This window comes from Peromyscus eremicus, chromosome 12 (assembly GCF_949786415.1).
Source record: "Peromyscus eremicus chromosome 12, PerEre_H2_v1, whole genome shotgun sequence".
NCBI classification, from domain to species: Eukaryota; Metazoa; Chordata; class Mammalia; order Rodentia; family Cricetidae; genus Peromyscus; species Peromyscus eremicus.
Window position 1 is genome coordinate 78300874 of NC_081428.1, and position 25126 is coordinate 78325999.

The 25126-nt window shown below is 48.7% G+C and overlaps 1 protein-coding gene and 1 pseudogene across 6 annotated transcripts in view; one reads left to right on the forward strand and one right to left on the reverse strand.

The window, feature by feature from the left end:
• Positions 1-25126, reverse strand: part of Med15 (mediator complex subunit 15) — a 66580-nt gene that overhangs the window by 14709 nt on the left and 26745 nt on the right. For 2 of the 6 annotated variants that reach the window (XM_059276925.1, XM_059276923.1), the window contains exons 3-9: positions 17436-17487; positions 15433-15462; positions 13256-13468; positions 7871-8103; positions 5671-6003; positions 4285-4317; positions 3685-3762 (exon numbers count right to left, since the gene is read on the reverse strand). In XM_059276925.1, the coding sequence (XP_059132908.1) occupies positions 3685-3762; positions 4285-4317; positions 5671-6003; positions 7871-8103; positions 13256-13468; positions 15433-15462; positions 17436-17487 (972 nt within the window). Of the gene's footprint in view, positions 1-3684; positions 3763-4236; positions 4318-5670; positions 6004-7870; positions 8104-13255; positions 13469-15432; positions 15463-17435; positions 17488-25126 lie in introns of all 6 variants that reach the window. The other 4 variants (XM_059276924.1, XM_059276922.1, XM_059276927.1 and 1 more) reach the window with 3 other exon arrangements.
• LOC131922834 (large ribosomal subunit protein eL29-like) lies at positions 19591-24998 on the forward strand (annotated as a pseudogene).

Below are 25126 nucleotides of genomic sequence, written 5' to 3' on the forward strand. Positions count from 1 at the left end.
TGTCAGGTACTTTACTACCGTGACAAAAAGCCAGCTAACACACATCGTGGAAAACGTCATCTATAAACTGCACAGGGGCTGGGGATACAGATGATGGGGTGCTTACCTAGCACCCAGAAAGCCCTGGCTCCACCAATACTGCATACACTGAGTGTAGTGGTGCATGCCTGGAATCCAAACACACAGGTAGAAGAAGGTGGATGAGAAGTTTAAAGTCAGCCTCAGCTACATAGGAAGTTGAAGGCCAGCTAGGTCTTCCTGAGGCCAAGTCCAAATAAATGAATCTGCATAGACAATACAACCTCAGTGATATGAAAATACCAGAAACAACACACACTGTTTCCTGCTCTGGGTGCTTCTCTTATACCTCTCTCCAGGCATCACACTTGGTTGAGGTTCATACATCAGAGCACTACAGCCCTTTTCCTGACACTGAAGCAACCTGGATCTCAAAGATCCCTTGATTCCAGGGCCCTTCCCTTCAGGAGGGTCTATCATGCCCAAGCCACCCAGCCATGCTCCTTTCCCCATCCCGCCAGGACAAGGCCATGAGACCAGCCAAGTGGCCCCATAAAACTGTAACTTAGCAGCAGGTGAATACAGAAGGTGGGAGGAGAGCGAAGGGGCCAGCAGGAGACAAGTGATCCGGGAGGAGAGATGGGGAAAGGAGGAGGAGGGAGGTGAAATAACAACAAAGATGTCTGAAAAGACATAAAGAATCATACTGTTAACTATTCACCTAAACAGATAAATAACCAGCTAACCTACAAGCTAATTCTGTGTGTAGATATGCAAAAGTAAAATAACACACACAACGTTTTAATGAACTTTTCTCATCAGGGCCAGCAGTGCTCCCTTTAAGATGTAAAGACCATGCTAAGAGAACCCCAATAGTAGACATGAGAAGCCCTCTTTTGAGTTGTTGGCCAGGGCTGTCCAAGAGACTCCCAAAATATACAGCCTATTGCTGTTGCCCTTGGTTCCCACCCCCGTCCCCCGCAGGGGTGGAAAATGAGCCCCTATAGCTGAAGACACCATGCAGTTCAGAAACAGCCCACAACCTGATTGGAAATGAAATGACCGGCCTGCCCGCTCCCTGAGGACTAGCTTTCACAGCACTAGAAGACACCATGCACCCTCCTCCAAAGAGGAAGACAACAGACAGGCCTGCCTGGCTATGATGCCCATGAACCGTCTCAAGGACCAGCACGGCAGGATGCCCCTGAGGGCAGCAGTGGCACACACACCATAGTAACCAACAGACTTCACAAGAGGGAAACCAAGCCTCATGGGAACCCAGCCAAGTGTGGGCTACATCCCTCATCAAGCAAACTTCTCTTTCCAAGAGAGAGATCATTACAGAAAACGACAGCCAATCAAGACGCAGAGTTGTGCATCTACAAAATTCTCTCTCACCTAAGGCTCAGGGAACACTGCAGAAAAATGGACACAGATTGTAAGAGCCAGAGGACCAGGGAGTCTGCTGTGAGATTGTGTCTCATCAGAAGCTACATCCGTAAAGTCTCACCAAGATGACACCAATGAGCATCCAGAGTGCACAGGAAAAAGCCTATGAAGTCTCAACTCTACACAGAGGTGACTGAGGAAAGCTGGAAGCAGGAGAGGAGCTCTTCCCCAGGGAAAAGTACACCAACTGGTCATTGAAGGCTAAATGATCAGCCCCGGAAACATACAAGTAACATTATATGGACTGAATAGGTTATATTTAGAAATATATATTTATAGACATACATTTATATATACACACATATATATGCATGAAATAACAATTAGTTAAAAAAAAAAAAGAGCTTGTAATTATATTAATCTCAAAAAGAAAGAAAGAAAATCAGTGGCAGGACTGACTCCTGAGACATCACATTTGGACTGAGAAACACAGAAACACAAGGCCCAAAGAAGGCATTGAAGGCAGGTGGAGGACACTTCTTAAAACACTGATAGCACAGTCCTAAAAAACCAATCCACGAGGAAATCAACCGAAGCAGTGATCACCCTCTTGACTACCAGCTAAGACAATTTCTCGCTGTCCCACTCGATCAGAAAGGACCTACACCTACCTTAAGCTGCACCTGTCACTCATCTCCCCCTGGGGTAGAGGAGACACTGACACTCAAGCTGTGTGCTCCAGGTGACTGCTGACAGCTGGCCACGCCCCCACAGTGGCAGGGCAGGGCAGGGACTGAAGGAAGCTGTGCACTTGGCACAGGCTGGCTATGGAGCACTAAATACACATGACCACACCTGCTTCTGGTGGCTGATAAGACACCCACAAAGCTAGCAAGAGAGGATACACACTTGCTCCAGCAAGAAGCCAGCAAACAGTCAAACAGGCCTGCACCTGTGGCATTGCTGTCCTCCCATGGCTATCCACTGTCCTCCCTTCTTACTGAGCTGAGCCAGCCATGCAGAGGTTCATAGCTTCTGAATCCCAGGTCACCAGAGAGAAGGTGATAAAGGAACAAGAAAGATGTCTTCCAGCAGCAGGGCAGTCACTGTGTCGCCACACCGTGCTGACTCTCAGCCAGACCTCTGCACATCAAAAGGAAGGAGCCACCAGAAGCCAGAGACACACAGCAGTGATGGGAAATGGACTGTAACCCCCAGGTGCTCAGATTCCCCAAGCACACACGGGAAACCCATGGTGTTTTCACACAGGGTCACATGAATCTGAGAGTGCAGGTAGCACAAGAACCCTGGACCCAGGTGACTTGGTACAGGGATGAGAGAGGGTAACTAAACGCCTCTCCTCGGGGACCACAGCTGTGACACTGAGGATCAGGAAGGGCTGTCATTAAGAACTCCTCCCCAGTGTAAAATGATGTCTGACACATACATCCTGACCCAGGCTGTCATCTATCTGGACACTGAGTTCATCTGGCTCATGAACCTCAGCGCAGGCCTTGAGAGGGGACACAGGGTAGTTCTGGTACTTTCTGTGGACAGGAGCCTTGCCAGAGTTCTAAGCTAAGCTCCAAGTCAGGCCTCTCAGGGTGCCTGCCCACTTGCTGGGAAGAATTGTGGACAGCACAAAGACGAAGCCGATCTTTAAGACAATTCACAGGGACCCTAGATGTCCAATTCCTCAGACACCAAGAACAGCTAGCCCAGGCCTCCTGCCCACCGACATCTGATGTGCAGAGAATGGGCATGAACTGTCAGTGACAGGGATGCTGGAAACATTTTCCTCACACAGCACAAGCCCCTGAGGGTCGCAAGCCCAGGATGCTCTCTCCCTGTTCCTGTTGTGGCACAGGCCAGAGCATAAGATGCCACCGTTCCCGTCACTTTCTAAAAGAGCTGCTGTCCATCCCAGCTAGCTGTGCTCTGAGGCTCCAGTGGAAGCTGACAGAGGATGGAACTTTGAAGCTTTCCTCTCTAAAGCATCTCCTTCAAACGATATGAAGGAAGGAGGATGAGGGTACCCAAGGAGAAACGGAAACAGCACACACCAGGCAACGAGCAGGTCCCAGCAAGTCCCAAGAGAGAAGCCATTCTGTGCGTGTGCGTGTGTGTGTGCGTGTGTGTGCAAAGGATAGAAAATCCCTATACTTCACCACCGGAGCCTCTAATGAACCACAACTCTCATCACAGAGCTTTATGCACAGGCAGGCACACACCTGCTGGTGACTGCAGAGACCCTGGGCGCCCAAAGCCCGCCCTCACCTGGACGCCGGGAGCTACCATCTGGGCAGCCTGTGCTGTCTGCACTGCCGCCTGCACCTGCTGCACCTGGGGCTGCACCTGCTGCTGCACCTGCTGCACCTGGGGCTGTACCTGGGGCTGCACCTGCTGCACCTGGGGCTGCACCTGCGGCTGCACCTGCTGCTGCACCTGCTGCACCTGGGGCTGTACCTGGGGCTGTACCTGCTGCTGCACCTGCTGCACCTGGGGCTGTACCTGGGGCTGCACCTGCTGCACCTGGGGCTGCACCTGGGGCTGCACCTGCTGCTGCACCTGCTGCACCTGGGGCTGTACCTGCTGCTGCACCTGCTGCACCTGGGGCTGCACCTGCGGCTGCACCTGGGGCTGTACCTGCTGCTGCACCTGCTGCACCTGGGGCTGCACCTGCTGCTGCACCTGGGGCTGCACCTGCTGCTGCACCTGGGGCTGCACCTGCGGCTGCACCTGGGGCTGCACCTGCGGCTGCACCTGGGGCTGTACCTGCTGCTGCACCTGCTGCACCTGGGGCTGTACCTGCTGCTGCACCTGCTGCACCTGCGGCTGCACCTGCGGCTGCACCTGGGGCTGCACCTGCGGCTGCACCTGCGGCTGCTGGACCACCATCGGAGCACGGACCTTGAAGGAGGAAGGAAAAAGCAACTTGGAACCTGCACAGAGAGCAGAGCACCCACTACCTGCGTGGGAGCCTTGAAGAGCGGAAGGAACTTTCAGAGCTGGCAAGATGGCTGAGTGGTAAAGGTGCCCACTGTCCAGCCTGATGACCTGAGTTTGAGCCTTAGGACCCGTGTGGTAGGAGAGAACTGACTCCCGAAAAGCTGTCCTCTGACCTCGACACTCAAACTGCGGCACCGCAGGAAACCCCCTTCCCCTCACCAAAAAAAAAAAAAAAAAAAATTTTTTTTTTTCTTTTTTAAACAAGCAGCCTCTTTCTTGGGATGAGGGATGGGACTGCAATGTCACCATGAGCTATGATGTCCATACTATTTATTGTCTGACCACACGGGGTGGAAAGAAATATCCCACACCAGCCTGCCTATGAGTTGGCAGAGCCAAGTCCCACTCTGGCAAGAAAAAAGCCCTCCCGTGCACACCAACCACAACCACAAGCTAAGCAACAACTTCCAGAGCTGAGCACACAGCCTGCCTGCTCAGTCCGTAAGAGCGACAGTGAGAGCCCAGACTCCATGAAGGAAAGCAGGACAGCCAGACGGCGGACGGCTTAGCTGGAAAGATGACTTCGGGGGAGGGAAGACAGGAAACACATGTAACTGCGGGGTACCATGTGCAGATACCACTGCACGTACAGGGCAGGTCCCGGCCAGATGCACAACGGGAGTTCCTCCTTAGATCCCCAAGCTACCTGGCCCAATCTTGTAGGCACCATGTCAAGGAGTGCACAAGGTTCTGGTCCCAAAAGGCTGGTTCCAGGTAGTATGTGAACGACTCTACCTGCAACTCACAACCCTTCCAGCTGACTCTCCTTTACCCTGACATTCAGTTCAGGTGGGATCTCGGTCCTGATGTCACTCAATGAATCACAGGTAGCAAGGCCACAAAACCCAGAGATCAGAAAACATGCTCAAACTGCTTTTTTTCATGGCAACTAGTTTGGCTGTCAATAGTCTGTTTTCTGTAAATGCTATGAGATTTACTTTATATCGAGGTGCATATGAGGCAGGAAATAATCAAGTTTTACATAAATATTGTCTCAGAAGTATGGTAGTGAGGAGGCTAAAGGGCTGGGGCTGGAGCTTGGTGGTAGAGCATGTTTAGTTTGCATGAAGCTCCCAGGTTCCAGCCCGGCACCCACAGGAAAACAAACCCACAGAAATGGACAAAGCGTGCCCTCCCACGTGGTGAGGCTCCCTCTTAATCGCACCACGTGCACCAGACATGCCACCGGTACTGCTGACCACTCACAGCACCAGAGGAGACGCAGCTGCTCTGCCACAGGCATCGGGTACTCACAAATTTCAGCTGCTGCTGGGCAGCATACAGCATTGGTCCAGGGAGGCCTTGTGCTTGTGCCACCAAAGGCTGGCTTTGTGACTGGGGTGGGGGCTGTGCTGCAGGTTGGTTCTGAGCAACTGGGGACTGCTGAGCCTGAGGTGGTGGCTGGTGATGCTGAGGATGATGCATCTGCTGCAGCTGCTGGGGCAGGGCCTGAGAAGGGGGAGGCTGTGGCTGCTGCATTGGTGGCTGCTGCATTGGTGGCTGGGCCTGCAAAGCTTGCTGCTGTTGCTGCTGCTGTTGCTGCTGCAGCTGCAATTGTGCCATCCTCTGCAGTTGTTGCTGTTGTATCTGAGGACAAAATAGTAATATCCAGTTACTAGTCAACAGCCCCAAGGGGGCTAGCCTTGACCCCATGAAGCTTGGAGTAAGTGAAATGGACACAGCCTTCACCGCCTCTCCTAATGGGAAAGTCAAATTCAGGACTCAGCTCTTCACACCAACAGTAGCTGTTTCAGACCTAAGAACAAACCAAATGTGTTCTCGTGTCCTGGCCACTAAAGGGTGGTTCACAACTAACACGATTCAAGTGACACAGGTCCAGGAGAAGGTAATGAAGAATAGGCACCGTCCCAATAGCAGACAGGCCTCAAGTTCAAGTAGCTACAGTTGCTGTACCTCTCCAGACAGGCTCGCTGTCTCCCTCCTGGTGGTCAGCAGTCTGACCCTCATGAGGGTGACTGTAAGGAACATGTAAGGCTAAAGATTACCAGTCAGCATTGGGAAAGGAGAGTCCAAGGCCAGAGGAGGCCAGAAGATTGAGGAAGCCTCCTTGGTCTTTCTTCCTCAATCAACACTTGCTAGGAAAATGGATGTGAACATATCTAGATTCTGACTGCAAGCCACTTCTGACCAGCAGCACTTCTAGAATGACATACTGATGCCCTGCAGGACACTAGCTAACAATTTTGATTCTGCACCCAAACACTAAGAAACAAAACAGGAGTTCTAAGTGTCCTCAAAAGAAATGCCTGTTGTCAAAGTGTAGGTGAGCCCCAGCATCCACTACATACCGCTCTGGTCCTGCACTTTGCCTGGGCAAAACAGTAGAGCTGACCCTGGTGGTGTGAGTGAAGAACAGGAGAGAACATGAACATAGACACACAGACAGACAGACACACACACCTGGTCCTGCACCTTGCCTAGGCAAAACAGTAGTAGAGCTCGCCCTGATAATATGAGAGAGGGGGACCTGGATCTGAGGGCCTGAGAGCAGGAGCACTGGCCCCGCCCCTTGCTGCAGGCTGCACTGGGTGGCCTGGCCAAGGCAGTGCTGGAGAGCTCGCCACGCCCGGGTAGTGACGATGAGGGAAAGCTGGCGGGCTGACCAACCCAGCTACCACCCAGGCTCAGAACCAAGGCTGTGAGTTGGCCCACCCCAACATCCACCTCATCTATGAGCTGCTGGAGCATGTGAAGGGGACGAAGCTACATATCCAAAACATCAGAATCTCCATGACACAGGACATCAACAGGACATCAAAGAGGAGCCCCAGTGAGAGCCCATTATTAGTGGTGTAGCAGAAGCCAGAGGCCTCGATCCAGACCAATGACTCCAATGGCTCCTGGCAATAAACACTTGCCAGTAAAGATGAATGGACTAAAGGGTACACAGTGTGACTCAATGGCCCACACTACAGCTTCACAACAAGATTCTTTTCTTTGTTTGTTTTCTTTTTTTGTTACGGTTGGTCTTTGTTTTTTCTTTTAAATTTACTTTGGGGGGTAGATTGCAAGGATAGAGGGAGGATTTGAGGGGACAGGGAGATGAGTGGGATTGGAACGCATGATTCAAAATCTACAAAGAATCAATAAAGTTAAAAGAATTTTTAAAAAAAGGGGAGAAAAGAGAGAAAGGTGCCAACAACACAACTTAAGCGTCCCGAGTTTGGAGTGTCATGAGTTTGGAGTGTCTGCCTCCCTTCCTCCTTCTGCTGGCTCATATATGCTATAGACCCTGCTCCACACAGCGGGTTACGGTCCAGAGTCAAGAGCCCATCTGCGAGGCCTTCCTCCTGAGCCAGGCTCTACTTTTGCCACCTGTGGGGAAGCCCATGCAGGGCCAGCTTAGCCTGCACCGAACACCTTGGCTGACGCTTGCTCCTAGGTTCAAGGACTACAGGACTAAGGACAGCAGAGCGACAAGGGAACTTGGTACCTGTTGCTGCTGGCTTTGGTGATGCAACTTAATCAGGTGTTGCTGCTGCTGCTGGAGATGCTGTTGCTGCACCACTGCTTGGAACTGTTGCTGCATGGCATTCTGTTGTGCCTGGAACTGCTGCTGCTGCTGCTGTTGCTGCTGCAGTGCTGCCTGCTGTTGCTGGAACTGCTGCTGCTGCTGCTGCTGCTGCTGTTGTTGCTGCAATGCCACTTGCTGGAGCTGCAGCTGAGCTGGAGAGAGCATCTACACTTAGGCTGCGCCACCCTGAGGTGTCCCAGAGCAACATGACAAGGAGGGCAGTGACAGCCATTGCCTCCTGAGAGAGCTGCCTCTGGCTGCTGGACACTGTTCTGACTAGAGACACGTCAAGCAGAAGCTGCACTTGTACTGATGATGGGAGTTAGCCTCATGACTTACTCTAACAATCCGAGAAAGAAAAGGGCCATGAGTCTCTAGGGTGGACAGGGGACTCAGCCTTTGGAAAGCAGTACTATACTATTATCTGAACACGTCACACAAATGTCATTAGGAATCAGGTGTGCTCTCCTTTTAAAGGTCACTCAGGCTGTGGAAGGTCATGAGCCGCACGGCATTTTTTTATTGTACTCCCAGATTTGGTCTATTCAGTCATCAACTGGTAAACACTTGGGAAACTTCCATGTCTGAGCTACTGTGAATCCTGATAAGAACAGTCGGTAACCGTACAAGATTTTTTTAAGGTGAAACTTCTCCTGGAGCTATGACAACATTCTAAACTGATTGGGATGATAGCTGTGAAAGTGTGAATATACAAAAAACCAATACTAATAGTGCAGTGAATCTTGAACGAGTAAATTGTATTAATAAGAATTGTATTTTGCCAGGCGGTGGTGGCTCACGCCTTTAGTCCCAGCACTCAGGAGGCAGAGCCAGGCAGATCTCTGTGAGTTCAAGGCCAGCCTGGTCTACAGACAGAGTTCCAGGACAGCCAAGGCTACAAAGAGAAACCCTACCAAAACCAAAAATAAATAAATAAAATTGTACTTCAATAAAACTAATAGAAAAAAAAATAACAGATCTTTTGTATACTTAGCCCAGTGATATCATTGTGTAAAATTACAAGATCACAACCAGATCTGGATGGGTCCAGTCACCATCCCTGCAAGAAGACACTCAATAGTTACAACACAAGTATCCCTCAACTGTTACCTCCCACTCAACACCTCCCCTTAGGTCTCACATGTTGGAAGGAGTATCAGCTCCCAGAATTGTCTTCTGACCTCCCCCTAAAATAAAATATAACTTTTAAAAATGTAGTACAGAATCAAGAGCCCATCTGAGAGGCCTTCCTCCTGAGCTAGGATCTACTTTTCCCTCCTATGGGGAAGCCCAAGGAGGAGGACTAGCTTAGCCTTGCACCGAACACCTTGGCCGACACATTTAAAAACATTATTTTTAAATGAGGATAGTATGCACTCGTTGTGATTGGAGCTTACCCATTCCCACGGATCCGGTAACCCAGGTGCAGTGGTACTAGTGACGGTTCCTTCCTTCTACATAGTATGGACCCTCCTAACAGGACTATCACATGGGTATAAGAGCTGAGGGAGAGCAGGCCCAGGCTATTATAGATAACACTATTAAGGTTTGCATATGGAGTTTTTATGCAAAAGTTCATTCCTCTGGGACAAACGCCCTCAGGAGTGTGGCAGCTGAGCTACAGGCTTTTTTTCTCTTTTTTCCAAGAGTTTCTCTGTGTAGCCTTAATTGGTCTGGAACTCTCTCTGTAGATCAGGCTGGCCTGGAACTCACAGAGATCTGCCTGCCTCTGCCTCCTGAGTGCTGGGATTAAAGGCGTGTACCACCACTACCCAGCCTAGGCTTCATTTTTTTAATATTTATTTTCAGTTATGTGTATGTGTTATGAGTGTATGCCACATATGCCCACTGAGGCCAGAAAAGAGCACCGGATTCTCTGAAGCTGGAGCTACAGGTGACTATGAGCTGTCTGGTGTGGGTGCTGGGAACCAAACTCAGGTCCTCTGGAAGATCAGGAAGCACCATTAACTGCCGAGTCAGGTCTCTAGTCCCTGAATGCTTATGGTTTATTCACTCTTACTTTATATGTATTGATGCTTTGCTCACATGTGTTTGTGAACCTCGTGTGTGCAGTGCTCACAGACAGAAGAGGGTGTCCAACCCCTGGACCCGGAACTACAGATGGTCGTTAAGCACCACATGGGTGCCGGGAACTAAATCTAGGTCCCCTACAAGAGCAACCAGTGCTACTAACCATTGAGCCATCCTCCCAGCTCCCATGTGCTGGACTTCACATTCTCATCTGAACACACCAAGGACTGGCTCCACCACCAGCACTGCTGTCAGTTCCTTTTAGACACTGTTGGTAGGTTCGAGAACCTTTCCACTTCTCTTGTGTTACAGACTTCTCTGATACCCAGGAAACATATGATCAATTATAATACTCTGAAATTAATGAGGCTTACTTCATGGTTATTTTCATAAACATTTATTCCATCCTGTGCTTAAATTATCATTATGTCGTTTGAATCCTTTCTAATATATGGCTCAGTGGTTAAGAGCTGCTTGAATTAAGGACACCATTCACACCCCAGCATCCATGTGGCAGCTCACAACCACCAAAAGCTCCAGCTGAAGGAGATCTGATGCCCTCTTCTGGCTTTCATAGTCACTAGGTGATACATATATGGTACACAAATATACACGCAGACAAAACACTCAAACACACAAATAAAATAAAACAGAAAATATATTATCTAATGAACCAGTTTTTGTCTCCTTAACTAGCCATTACCAATGGGACTGGGGTAATTGTCTCCTCCATCTTTTTCATCTATGTTCACACTTCTCTGGGTCTTACACTTCCAGGTATGTCTCTTAAAATGTAAAAGAAGTATTACAGTCTATCTTTTATAGAAAAACTTGGGGATGGAGAAATGACTTAGCAGTTAAGAGAACTCAGCTGCTCTTCCAGAGGACTCAGGTTCAGTTCCCAGCACCTGTGGTGGGTAGCTCACAACTGTCTGTAACTTCACTTCCAGGGGATCCAATGCCCTCTTCTGGCCTCTGTGGACACACACACACACACACACACACACACACACACACACACACACAATCTTAAAAACAATCAAAGCGAAGTTCCTTTCATTAGGACTAACCCTGTGCACCCTGCCCTTCTCTGTAAGTTGAATGTATAGGACATGCACACTAGACAGGCACTCTTACCACTGAGGCCTTGTCTCTCATTTTTCTAAGCTTCTGCTTTTTTCTTCTGTTTTAAAGATTTATTTTAAATTGTGTGTGTGTGTGTGGGGTTGTACATAAATGCAAGTATTTGCAGAAGCCAGAGGCATTGGGTCCCCTAGAACTGGAGTTACAGGTAGTTGTGAGTCAGTCCATATGGGTGTCGGAAAGCGAACCTGGGTCTCTTCAAGAGCAGTACGTGTTTTTAACTGCAGTGCCATCCTTCCAGCCTCTGCTTTTTCAAACTGCAAGGATCTTTTTGGATAATTGTACTGGACTTTATATGTTGTTTGGCTTGTTTATGGCTTTTTTTTTTTTTTTTTTTTTTTTTTTTTTGGTTTTTCGAGACAGGGTTTCTCTGTGTAGCTTTGCGCCTTTTCCTGGAACTCACTTGGTAGCCCAGGCTGGCCTCAAACTCACAGAGATCCGCCTGGCTCTGCCTCCCGAGTGCTGGGATTAAAGGCGTGCGCCACCACCGCCCGGCATGGCTTTGTTTTTTACTCCATTTTTCCTATTGCTTTGAAATTTATAACTTACTTCTACTGTCTTATGAATAGTTTTCAATTTATTACATGTCATTAAAAGTACAAAGCTTGCTAATAAACTCTCTAATTTTTACATTGATTTAATGGGGGGGCACACGCATACCCCAGCACACACGTAAAGGTCAGAGAACAACTGGTAGAAGACAGTTTTCTCCAAAATGTGGGTTCTAGAGGTTAACCTTGGGTCACCAGGCTTAGCAGTAAGTTCTTAGCAACATTAAATTCCTTCCCAAGTCCCCACCACCACCAGTGCTAGGACTGCGCAGGGCTCGAGGACCTCAGGGAGGCGCTATACTGCTAAGAGTGTCAGCAGCTTCTACTTCTGGTACGACCTCTGACCTAGGCTGTGCCCTTTTAGGGACACCGGCTGAAGACCTGAACTGGGCTAAATGACATAGGAGTGCCTGCAGAAGGCATCAGGAGGAGAGAGCAGGAGGCCACTGGCACCGACTTCAGGTGAGCCCAGGAGGCAAGGGCAGAGACAGCAGGATGCAGAAGTGGAGAACCACTTCAGCCTTCACCTAGAGCCTCGGGCAGAGCAGCCCCTGGAAGCTGAAAACAGGATGTGGGCCAACATCAGACTGGAGAGGGGGTATGAACAGGATACCACAGCCTCTCCACTCAATGTCTGCAGAATAATTTATTTAAGACCAAGTCTTAGGAGTGGATTACAAGACAAATTGCAAATCACAAAAGCATTCCAATCCCAACATTCTAAAGCAACCTCTTGCTATAAACTAGCAAGTAACAGCCAGGATAGGGGCACAAGCTTATAACCTCAGCAGCACTCGGGAGGCAGAGGTAGCAGTATTGAGCAAGTTCAAGGCCACCTGGTTTACACGGCAAGTTCCAGGCCAGCCGAGACTATATAGTGAGACTTGGTCTCCAACAAATAAATGTACCAATGTAGCTGACTGCAACTTAAGTCCCATCCAGGGCAACTGCATGCAGGAATCAGGGCATGTCCTACAGAAGGTGTGAGGAGGGCGAAGCACATCCGTCAAGAGAGGAGAGCCCAACAGAGGAACGAATGACTGCAATGCACAAGCAAGACTGACCACGGGACAGTAGCAGCAGACACCCACAACCTCAGTGGCTCCCGTGTGGGCACAGGGTGCAAAGAGTATCAATCATCTGTGTCCACCAATCTCAGCAAATAGTTTCTATTTCACTAATAGAACACAGCCTTGCCAGGCGGTGGTGGCACATGCCTTTAATCCCAGCACCTGGGAGGCAGAGACAGGTGGATCTCTGTGAGTTCAAGGCCAGCCTGGGCTACAGAGAGCATTCCAGGACAGCCAAGGCTACACAGAGGGACTCTGTCTTGAAACACCCAACAATCAACCAAACAAACCACAAACCTCCAAATAAGCAAGTCTCTCCGCATGCTCACAGCCCCAGCTAGGAAGGCCAGCATTACTCACTCCTCTACGCTCAGAGAAGGCTCGGCTTTTCCTCTGTATACCCCGCTATCCAGGACAGAGCTATCTGGTGCTCCTTGACACTTTTCCCAGTAACACTTGGAACACAAGAACAGCATGCAGTGTCATCTGCCCAGGAGTACAGTACTCACTCTGTGGAGCTGCTGTAGATACCACAGCCATGCCATGAGGGGCCATCCCAGAAGTTCCAGGGGGTGGCTGCCCAGAGAGGGGCATTGGCTGTCCCATGGCACCAAGGCCACCCATCCCGCTCAGGGACTGTCCTGGGCCCCGAGGCGGCATGCCAATCCCAGCTGCTCCTGGAGTGGGTCCACCAGTGAGGCTCTGCAGTGCATTCATGGGGTCTGTGGGAACACAAGGGCATGGTGTCTGAGGACGAAACCCCAACCAGGCAAACTCACAGGTAAATGGCTCCTGGGGCACGGATCCCCTCCCTCCTATGTGTTTATTTGGCCAATTCAAACTCCCAAACAAGTAGGAGCCAGAGGCCTGAAATTCCCCCAAATTCCTGGGGTACAAGACTCTGGGTACTGCTGGAACATGAGCCTCAGGACCAGGGAACATACTCCATGTATCAGCCAGCCTGTGCCAGTCCCACTGCTGGGTTACAGTGGAGCCCTGTGATGTGCACAGCTTCCCTTCAGGTCACTAGCGACCAGACCCTTCTTCCCTGTCCAGACCTCCTATGGGATAAGCCCACAGCAGACTCCAGAGACACAGAGTATGAGACTCCTCTTCCCAGCAGGCAGGGAATACGGTGGCTACACGAGAGCAGAGAGCACTGGCAGGCTGACAACCGATGCCCTATTTTTTGAACACCACTCCAGCACAGACATGAGACCAGGAGCAGCTCACCAGAACAAGTAAAGGAATGTGAGAGGGCTCCCTCCACAGAGTGCTGAGGGGCAAAGCCATGCCCACTAAGCCTCAGGACAGCAGGTGTAGGTCAAAGGTCAATGGCTGAGAAGCCAGATGCCATCATCACAGCAGACAACTGCCTCTACACAGGCTGGTCATCTGGCCACAGAACTGGGTGGCGCCCACTGAGCTTCTGCTTCAACAGGACAGGGGCCAGGCATTCCCCAGGCCACATGTTCTTGACCAGCCCTGGCTGCAGGTAGGGAGCCACCCAAGCAGAGGCACCTAGAGCGCCAGGTAAGCCACAAGGCCACACAGTCGGCAGTGCTAGTGCACACTTTTTTTGGGGGGTGGGGGGTGGGTTCTGCAGACGGAGCCCAGTACCTTGCACATGCTACATAAACACTCTCCACAGAACCTCATACCCTTCTCTGACAGGCTGAAGATCAGCTGGCCAGAGAGGATCTGCAAACTCCATTATGACAGCTCAGAAGGCAGAACTCAAGAGTTCAATTCAACGAACACAATTCCCCTTATATGATAAACCTTGATATTAAAGATTTCTGAATTCACAAACAATTCTGTAACTTAAGAAAGTGAGTACACCGGACGGTGGTGGCACACGACTTTAATCAAAGCACTCGGGAGGCAGAGGCAGGCGGATCTGAGTTTGAGGTCAGCCTGGTCTACACAGCAAGTTCCAGGACAGTCAGGGCTACACAAGGAAACCCTATCTCAAAAAACAAAAAACAGGGGCTGGTTAAGAGCACTGGTTGCTCTTCCAGAGGTCCTGAGTTCAATTCCCAGCCACCACATGGTGGTTCACAACCATCTATAATAGGATGTGATGTCCTCTTCTGGCATGCAGGTATACATGCAAAGCACTCATATATAAGATATAAATAAATTAAAACAACAACAACAAAAAAGTGAATACAGTTCGGCGTGTGGGGTTGTATATCTTTTGTCCCAACACTCCAAGAGGCAGAGGCAGAGCTCTATGAATTTGAGGCCAGCCTGGTCTATATATAGTTCCAGGACAGCCAGGACTACATAGAGAGAACTTGTCTCAAAAACATGCCCCCACACCCAAAAGAGAAAGAAACAGAGGCAGTGAATTCCCACAGCTATTATCTATGACATATTACTATGGGTTATTACACTAAAATGCCACAATACAATGGTTCCTCTAGGAAATGTACAAAGCCTTCTAAGTTTTTATGATCTTTCTGCTAAATAAAACAAGATGGAAAAGCATTGGTAACTTCAGTCTACAAGAAAGCAAAGGGTGAAGAAGACCTGGGACACAGCTCATCAGCTGCCACTCCACTTGAGATCTTTGGAACCTTCCAGTCCAGTACGTGGTTGACACTCTCCCCACCCCACCCCCCGCCCCTCCATGCAAGGCATGGACTATCTCATTCCTGCCATCCCACACTGGAAAACTTACCACTGACAGAAGCTTGTGATTTCTTGTTATCTACAGAGAAACACAAACACAAAACCCCAGTGTAAACAGTTTTGCACACACACACATCCCTGAACAGGTCAGTTCTGCAGGTGTCTGACCAGGGGTCATTTGCTGAACTGAACTGACCATGCATAGAAACAAGGCTGACAGAACCTAGAGCCTCAGTCCCAAGGAGCTGCTGGTACTCTAGTGAGTAGTGAGGAGATGCCAACCCAGCACTGCTGCGCACAGACAGTCTGGGAGCACAGGGCTCCACCTCAGTGAAATGTCCCCAAGGCTAGCACACCCCGAGCTTAGCAACCCTGGGCCTTTCCTTTCTTCCAGGTCCAAAGTCACAAAGAGCAGTGACAGGAATCCAGGCTGGGGCTAAAAGAACAGCGCTGAGGACTGGAGCACCTCCACTTTCAGCTCACTCCAGTGTGATGTCATCTCCATTTTCTAGGTGAGGGAACCGAGTTTACCGACCCAGTCCCTACGAAAGAGGAGTCCTAACAATTGGTGGCCCAGGGCCTCCTGCTTAGTCCTTCCATGTGAGTAAGTGGGCTGTGTGCATCCCAGGATACTATCCTAAAGAGCTGGGCATGGAAATCCATGCCAGGATATCCAGCTGCCTACTCTCCAGACTTTTTCTTCTCCTAAGTACCTAAGTACCTCCCAATACTCCAAAAAAAAAAAAAAAGCAAGATTGGTGAAGTCTACCTTGCTGGCCATTCTGGTAAAGACTTAGTGAGGAATTGGCCTGGAGTGATGGTTCAAAGGTCGTGGCTGGCTAGTTTTATGCCAACTTGACACAGCTGTCGATTTTTTCTTTGGGGGGAGGGGTTTGAGACAGTTTCTCTGTGTGGCCCTGGCTGTCCTGGAACTCACTCTGTAGACCAGACTGGCCTCAAACTTCACAGAGATCTGCCTGCCTCTGCCTCTCTGGGATTAAAGGTCTTTGCCGCCACACTTGGCTAAGAACGCACCATTCTGGCAGAGGACCGGAGTTTGGTTCCTAACACCCACATCTAGCAGCACACAACTGCCTGTAACTCCAGCTCAAGGGATCTGACGCCTCTAGGCTCCATGGGCACCTGCACTCACATGTGCACACTCATACAGAGATACACACACACACACACACACACACACACAATTTAATAATCTTTTTTTAAAAGTTAGTGTGGAGTAGCCGGGCATGGGTGCACACTTTTAACCCCAGCACTCAGGAGGCAGAGGCAGGCGGATCTCTGTGAGTTCAAGGCCAGCCTGGTCTACAGAGTGAGATCCAGGACAGCCAAGGCTACACAGGGAAGGCCTGTCTTGGGGAAAAAAGAAAGGGAAAAAAAGTTAGTGTGAAGTAATTATCACTGAGCATTGGAATTCACAGTGTCTCCCCCCGCCCCCCCCCCCCCCCACTGCTCTCAGTGACCTGACACCAGAGACTGGACTGCCACTACAACCTGCACTCTGCCCCCAACCTGCCCATCAAGACAAGCCTGTCTGGGGCTTACACAGCTGTCAGCTGGAACTCGGTGCTCACCAGCCCTGGTGCCTCTGAATCAGAGGGGACAAGAGTTGAGGTAAGGGGACAGCAAAGAGAAGGAGCGGGGACTTGGGGAACTGACTTCAAAAATTTCAGTCTCATAGAGACATACAGTTCAGGTCTCCTAGGATTAACAAAATCAACTTTTAGGGAATAAAACCCATTACAAAGTAAACTGCTCACTTAAGAACTACCCAGAGGCAAAGGGAAACGTCATAAAAGGAGTGAGAACAAAAGCCCACTTCAGATCACTTTGGGGCCAACATTTCCATAAGTCAAAACGCACATTTTTGAGGCTGAGGCCTAGGAGGGTGAGGAGAAGCAGTGAGGAACATCCCAGAAACATGTGATGTCCTAACTCAGATGCTAAGGCCTGCCTGAGAGTCCCTACCACACAGCCACAAAATACAGCCCCTCAAAGAAGCACAATCACCCCAAAATAGAAACTCTTACTTACGAATATCTCGAAAATGGATAATGAGTCGGGCCACAAGGGAAAGGTATTCGTCCTAAAAGTGAAAAACAGGAAGTACTTTAATCCCAAACGGAGAAGCAAAGGCATGTGACTCCCCCTTGTCACCCCTGATGGCCCAGCCATCCAGCTGAGCTGCTTTCTACAAGCCTTGGCCTCTGGAACTGCCTGAGATGGCCACAGCCACTCACCTGACTTGGCTTCCTCTGGAATCCACCTCTCACAGGGAGGCTGTCAGTGATCCCCTACTTAGAGGAACAGATTAAGAAGGGTGTAGAGAGCTTCCACCCTGACAAAGAGAGCACTTCAGCTAAGAAAACCCATTGCAAGCTCCTCTTATCACAGGGCAGTCAATGTGTGTTCACGTGTGGTGTCCAAGGACTTGGCCCAAAGTCTCAAGGCTTGCACTATTGATGTGTTAGTCCTTTTGCTTTTTGGAACAACACTGTGGTGGCCTTTCCCCTGCTGGTGAGACGGGTATTTACACACAAATCTGTGTGTGTTCCAAAAGAGAGATATGGTCCTTCCTTCTTCTCCAAAGCCCTCTAGAACTTCCAGGATGACTGAGGATGCTCTTCTGTTAGCTGAACAGAGAGAGAAAGAGCAAAGCCCCTCTCAAATGTGAGAGCTGAAGACCACTGCCTGCAGAGGCCTTTTCTCTGAGCTGTTCTGTTTCTGAAACTGCCCAGTGAGGCATCTTCCACTGATGTCTTCTGTGTATCTAAGGACACTCCTGGGTTTTCTAGCGAAATAACTACTATGAGTCTACACCGAGGCATAGAATAAAAGAGATGCCTGGGTTAAAGTCTCATGCCCTCCCTCTCTCCCTCCCTCCACTGAAATGCCCACTCTGTCAGCACGGAAGTTCAAGAGCAAAGCCCTAGTGTCAGCGGTTTGCACGAGCTGTTCTCCAAAGCAGTCCTGGGACTGACAAGGTGACGAAGGAGAAGACAGAAGAAGAACACAGACTGAACGAGCATAGAGCCCTGTCCGGTTAGGACTGTCTACAGCCGTCATCCCTCATGAACTTCCAGACTCCATTCATCGCCCGTCTCCCAGTACACAGTATGATGAAGGGGAGCTGGGGAAATCTGTCCCCAAGGGGTGGGGTTAGACAGTGGGAAAGGACGCACGGCTGGAACAAGGGACACTAAAGAGGCTCTGTCAACACCCCTTTCCAATACCCCATCAATTTCTGACCGAAAGGCAGTCTGTCAAGGGAGGCCTGGTACCCAAAGTACGCTCCTGTGGTGAATGGGGAATAGGGATGTTTGAGGTCAGAGTCAGGAATGGAAACAAGATGGCCGAGGTCCAATGGAAGAGACCCTAGGGTCAGGCAGGTGCATATGTGACTTTCTGTTAAAGACCTACACTGTTTTCTCCTGTGATCTTTAAAACAGTTTAGCAAGTTTTTTTCTACTACCATGAAAGACATGACTGGAAGAAGCAGGTTCCAGAAGGAATGACCTACGCTTACTCAGACCCAAGACACAGTAGACGGAGCACAGGAGTACATCCCCAAAGTCTTTTCCACATATAGGCTGGGACAGAAGATCCAGTGCCTGGGGTCAGGTGTGTAGACACATCATGTTGAGATGACCAGCACCACTTGTGGCCTACTAAGTACGACAGTCATCAAGGTCCAATTCAGCTTTATAGACCAGGACAGAGGGGTGGGGCACAGAGAGCAATCAGATAGAGGACTTTCTCACATGCAGAGCATATTTTATGCCTCTCACAAGGGCTGGTCACCTAGGAACATGCTGGGTGTGTGGGTAAGCTGCCAAAGAGACTTTCCACAGGAGACTTCAGCTACTGTCACTGTGCCTTTGACTCCAAAGCTTAGCTGCCATTTGCTCCTTGGCTGCTCACCATCAGTGGTGGACACTGGTGGCCAAACTGAACTTCCCACAGGAGTGAACGTTCCCATCCTCTGTTTGAAAAGAGAGAGTATGGCCCTTCTTTCATCTCCAGAGCCCCTAAAATTTCTAGGATGACTGAGGAAAGAGGCTGAGGGGCAGATAACTGCCCTTTTCTCTCTACTCCTCCTGCCCCGCTCATCATCACAATTTCTTATGTTCAGGCTGCATCCAAGGCAGTTTATGAGACTATAAACAGCAATCCCATAACCAGAGTAGACATGTCTAAAAGGTACAAGGTACCAGGCCCAGGTCTAAAGACTTTACATGTATTAACGCCTTTAGTACTCCCAACCACCAACTGATACAAAGATGACTAACACTAGCTAGTTTACAGAAAAACACTGAAAAGGCCCAGGAGCAGCTGGGGATGTGGCTTGGCAGCAAAGCACATGTGAGGCCTGAGCTCATGCACGAAAACACCCCACACACATATGACAGGAGAGTGTGGGTGTCATCCTCACAGGCTTTCAAAATACCCATCAGTCTTGCAGAAGGAACAAACCGCAGCAGCCTAGAATGAGCTCCCACAAGACATGAGAAGGGAAATGCCAGTGTCACCCGGCACTCTGCCCAAGGGCTCTGAACACAGTCACTCCCATCTGCAGAAGAAACGCTAAAGGTCAGATTAAGTCATAGGAAGTATCAACTATCAGGAACTAGGCAGCAAACAGCCTTTCCAAACATACCGTGCTATTGGGTTGCACTAAGAAACCCTATCAAGCTTTCACAACTGAGAAAATGCAAGAAACCAAAACAAAAACTCAAAATTCAACAGAAACAAATGAGTATCAAGTTGTTGGCAGAATACTATAGGAAAAAAAAAAAAACAAAAACAAAAACAACAACCCATTTTTAAGTGGTCCTCTTCTGTAGAGAAGAAAAAAAACCAAAACTGCATCAGTCCTCAGTGAAGAACATGGGTACAAGCAAGGCTGCAAAGGGATCTTAAACTTAATAATAACCACACCTGGTCACTAGTGGAGACTATCTGCCAATGACAGGAAAGGCCAGGGGACTCCTACATAACACACGTGGTTCCAAGACGCTTTCAAACAACTCTGCAGGGCCAATCTCAACTGAAAACACAGAGGGAAATTATGGAGCTTTATTCATTATTTCAAAAACATGCTGGCGCATGCCTTTAATCCCAGCACTCGGGAGGCAGAGCCAGGCGGAGCTCTGTGAGTTCGAGGCCAGCCTGGGCTACAGATTGAGTTCCAGGAAAGGCGCAAAGCTACACAGAGAAACCCTGTCTCAAAAAACAAAACAAAAACAAAAACAAAACAAAACAAAAAAAACCAAACCAAACCAAACCAAACCAAACAAAAAACAAAACAAAACCCAAAAACATGCTGTTTCGTAGTTCTGTCCATAAAAAAAGCATGAAGCAAGGCAGGATAGTGAGTTCAAGACCAGTCTGGGCTACGAAGTGAAACCCTATCAAAAAAAAAAAAAAAAAAAAAAAAAAAAAAAAAAAAAAAAAAAAGAAGGAAGAAAGAAAGGCAGGCAGGTAGAAAGAAAACAAAACTAGCCAACTATAAACATGTGTGACCCTTCAAGAGAAAAGAGCCATGGGACCCAGAGACCAAAGCCTCTAGATCGGTAGTCATTTATTACACCAGACCCGGGACACTAATAATTCATCACAGTTTACCAATTATTAATATCTTATCAAAATGCATACAAAACGCAGTTCTTTGTGACTGTTCTACTTCACACACAGAATGTCTATCACGCTATTAAGACTCACTCTGTGGTAACATGAACACTTCATACTTTATACAGCCAAACAATACCACCAGATATGGACACATTCTACTTAACTACCCATCAGTTAATAGGCATTTGGACTGTCTCTATTTGGGGCTTTAAGAAAAGTTATTACTTTAGTTTGTGTATAGGTATTTTGCCTCATGTATGTCTGTGCATCATGTGCATGTAGTGCCCAAAGAGGCCAGAAATGGGCTTCAGATGCTCTGGAATTGGGGTTACCACTGTTGTGAGCCAACACATGGGTGCTGGGAATTGAGCCTGGATCCTCTGGAAGAGCAGCCAGTGCTCTTGACCATTGAGCCATCTCTCCAGCCCCTCCACTTCTGGCTGCTATGAATGGTAACATGGACATATCAGCGTAAGTTTTTATCTGGATGTTTTCATTTATGTTAAAATATACCTAGGAATATATACATAGAGTGTTGTTATTCTTTGAGAAATCACTATACTGCTCTTCATAGCAGAGGCACCATTTTACATCCCTCCCAGCAATGTCTAAGGACTCTGATTTCTCTACATTTTGTTAACACTGCTTCTTGTCTTTTTTGCTTTATTTTTAGATGGGGGTCTTGCTATGTTATGCTCAAGTGATCCTTCTGCCTCAGGTCCCAAGGAATAGGAACTACAGGTTCATCACTACCAGCTATAACTCTTTTTAAATCACAGCCATCATAACAGGTATGAACTGGTATCTCACTGTGGTTTGGTGGGTTTTGGTTTTGTTTTTCAGGCAGGATCTCACTATCTCACTACCCCTGACTGGCTTGACCTTATGGCAATCTTCGTGCCTCAGCCTCCCGAGTGCTAGGGTTATAAGAGTGTGCACGTGTGTGTGATCTGTATGTGGGCACTTCGTGTCACTGCACACATGTGGAGGTCAACTTCCACGAGTCGACTCTTTCACTGCTTTTACCCCGAGCCACCTCACCAGCCTTAACCATTAGCAGTGTTGAATCTCCTCATTGCGTCTTGGCCAGTTTGTACCTTCTTTTGAGAAATACCGATTCAAACCCTTTGCCTATTTTTAGTGTTGTTCCTCATCACATATCACTTACATTTTCTGAGTTGTTTTTCAGTTTCTCCATGTGTCCTCTAATGCAGAGGTTTGTATTTTAATTAACTGTACGTACACGCATGTAGGTAGACATGCTATGGACACGCAAGGAGAGGTCAGAGCACCGCTTGCAGCGCCGGGTCTCTTCTCCCATGGCGGTGGCAGGGCCAGAGCTTCCGGAAGCTGCTCAGGCAGCAGTGCCTTCCTTTCCTGCGGAGTCCTCTCACCAGCTCCCAGGGCTGGTTCTGATGAGGCCAGAACTGGCTGCTGTTTCTGCTGCTTGGGCTTCTGGAGTTACACCAGAAAGCTGCTGCCTATGGCTAGGGATGCAGCCCAGTTGACAGGACAGAGCATGCCTCTATGCACAAAGCTGAGGCTTTAATCACCAGCACAGCACTGCAGCCTGGGCGTGGTGACACAAGCCTGCCATCCCAGCACTCAGAAGGTAAATGCAAGAGGTTAAAAAGATAAAGGTTGAGGCACAGGGCCTGGCCAGGTAGCTGGGGAGGGGGTTGACAGAAGTGACTGTCCACGAAGATGTGAAGTCATTTCTTAAGGAAATGTCCTCTTTAGAGTTGCCACAGCAGCCAAAGAACACTGGGCAGCAGGAACTGGACTACAGCAGATACTGTCACCAGTCCCTCTGCTGATGGTTGCTTAGACTGCTCAATAAACACCCTAGACACAGAACGAGTAAAATGCACAGGCTTTTCCTAGTTGATGAGTATGACTTGGAATTTGGAACTGTTTGCTGTTGGCTCTAAAACAATATGAAACCAAACTGTAGCTGTAACTAACCAATGAGATCTGTATGTGACGGAACCAATTACTAGGAACTACAGGAGCGTTTAAGACACTGTCACCATTACTGCTGCCCTAATTAAAAACAGAAATTTTGGTCGGGCGGTGGTGGCGCATGCCTTTAATCCCAGCACCCCGGAGGCAGAGCCAGGCAGATATCCGTGAGTTCGAGGCCAGCCTGGGCTACAGAGCAAGATCCAGGATAGGCACCAAAACTACACAGAGAAACCCAGTGGGGGGCGGGGGCGGGGAATCAACAGAAATTTTGGACTTAGTTCCTTGGCAGCAGGAAGAACACAGACCACACCGTAAATAAATAAATAAGTCTCTTATCAGGCTTGCACAAACACTGACCTACGTACCTCCCTCTTGTGCTTTTTTCCCTACCTCTACTTCTCTTTGTGAATGCTGGGATGTCTAAGTTGTTTTCTCTATGTGTAACTTGTGGGCTGGGGCTTAGATGGAAATGGATTGACTGTGTCTATGAAATTATCTGTCAAATATGAACAGTCTCAACCAGAACAGAGTAGATACGTAAAAAAATAATTGATTTTCCATAAAGGACCTTTTTCATAGATAAAATGACCAAATTAGAATGATACTAGGAAGGGGGGGGACTAGCCCTTTAAGGAATGAGAACTTAGCTTAGTTAGTCTCTTTAAAAAAAAAAAAAATGTTGGCCAGGCAGTGGTGGCGCACACTTTTAGTCACAGCACTCAGAAAGCAGAGGCAGGCAGATCTCTGTGAGTTTGAGGCCAGCCTCGTTTACAAAGCGAGATATCCAGGACAGCCAGGACTACACAGAGAAACTGTCTGAAACATATATGTGTGTGTGTGTGTGTGTGTGTATGTATGTGTGTGTGTGTGTGTGTGTGTGTGTGTGTGTGTGTACACATACATACAGCACTGGTGGGGCTAGCCTGACTTACTTAGTAGACCAGGCTGGCTTCAACTCAAAGAAATGATCTACTTCTACCCCAGTGCTGGGATTGATGGTGTACACTACCATGCCTAGCTTTATTATCTTAAATTTATGCTAACAGTACACACTATAAAGAACCTAACAAGCTGGGCAGTGGTGTTGCACACCTTTAACCCCAGCACTCGGGAGGCAGAGGCAGGCGGATCTCTCTCTGTTAGTTCAGGGCCAGCCTGGTCTACAGGAGAGAGTTCCAAGACAGCCAGGGCTGTTACACAAAGAAACTCTGTCTCAAAAAAGCAAAAAAAAAAAAAAAAACAAACAAAACAAAAACAAAACAAAACAAAACAAAAAAACCCAAAAAAACCTAATGTATAACTTTAGAATTAATAATTCTAATTCTAAAGTTATCCTCTCTCCATGGGATCCTTTGTCTTGTATTAAAATTCTTCGTATCTTACAAACACAGAAAACTAGCAAAGTGACTTGTGGGTCTAGCATGGAGAAGTAGAGTAGGGTTGGCCTGGGTTCAACCCTCAACAATGGGGTTGGGGGGTATGACAAGAAACAGACCGTTTTAAAATTACCTTCACCTAGTTTCTCTTCCAGTCCCAGGCACTTCGGGAGCCTTGGGTTGCCAAGTCCAAGAACCACACCACACACAACCAATCCCAAAAATGTCACAGAAATGGCATCAAGAAACCCTGGTCACAAGGACACAAGTCTCTTAAGAGGCTTGACGCCAAGTTCCTAAGGAACACGTGCTTTGCCTAGAAGCCCCAGGAGGGCCTGAGGAAGACGCAGGCCAACAACGCAGAGGCCATCAAGGCCCTTGGGAAGCCCGAGGTGGTCAAACCCAGGATGCCAAAGGGCCCCACCGCAAGCTCAGCCGTCTGGCTTTCATTGCTCACTCCACGCCTGGGCAGTGCATTAGAAGCTACGTGGCCAAGGGTCATAGGCTCTGCCAACCAAAGCCCAAGGTTCAAACCAAGGCAGAAGCCTCAGCTCCAGCTCAGGCTCCCAAAGGTACCCAGGCCCCTGTGAAGCCCCACAGAAAAGGTTTCTGTCTGCCAATGTGAAGACAGATGGACTGGTGTGACAAACCTACACACTTGCAGATGATCAGGACCCCATGCTGTTTTTACAAATAAACTTGAGGAAAGATGTGTTAAAAAATTACCCTCACCTTTGCCTCCTATTGTTACTC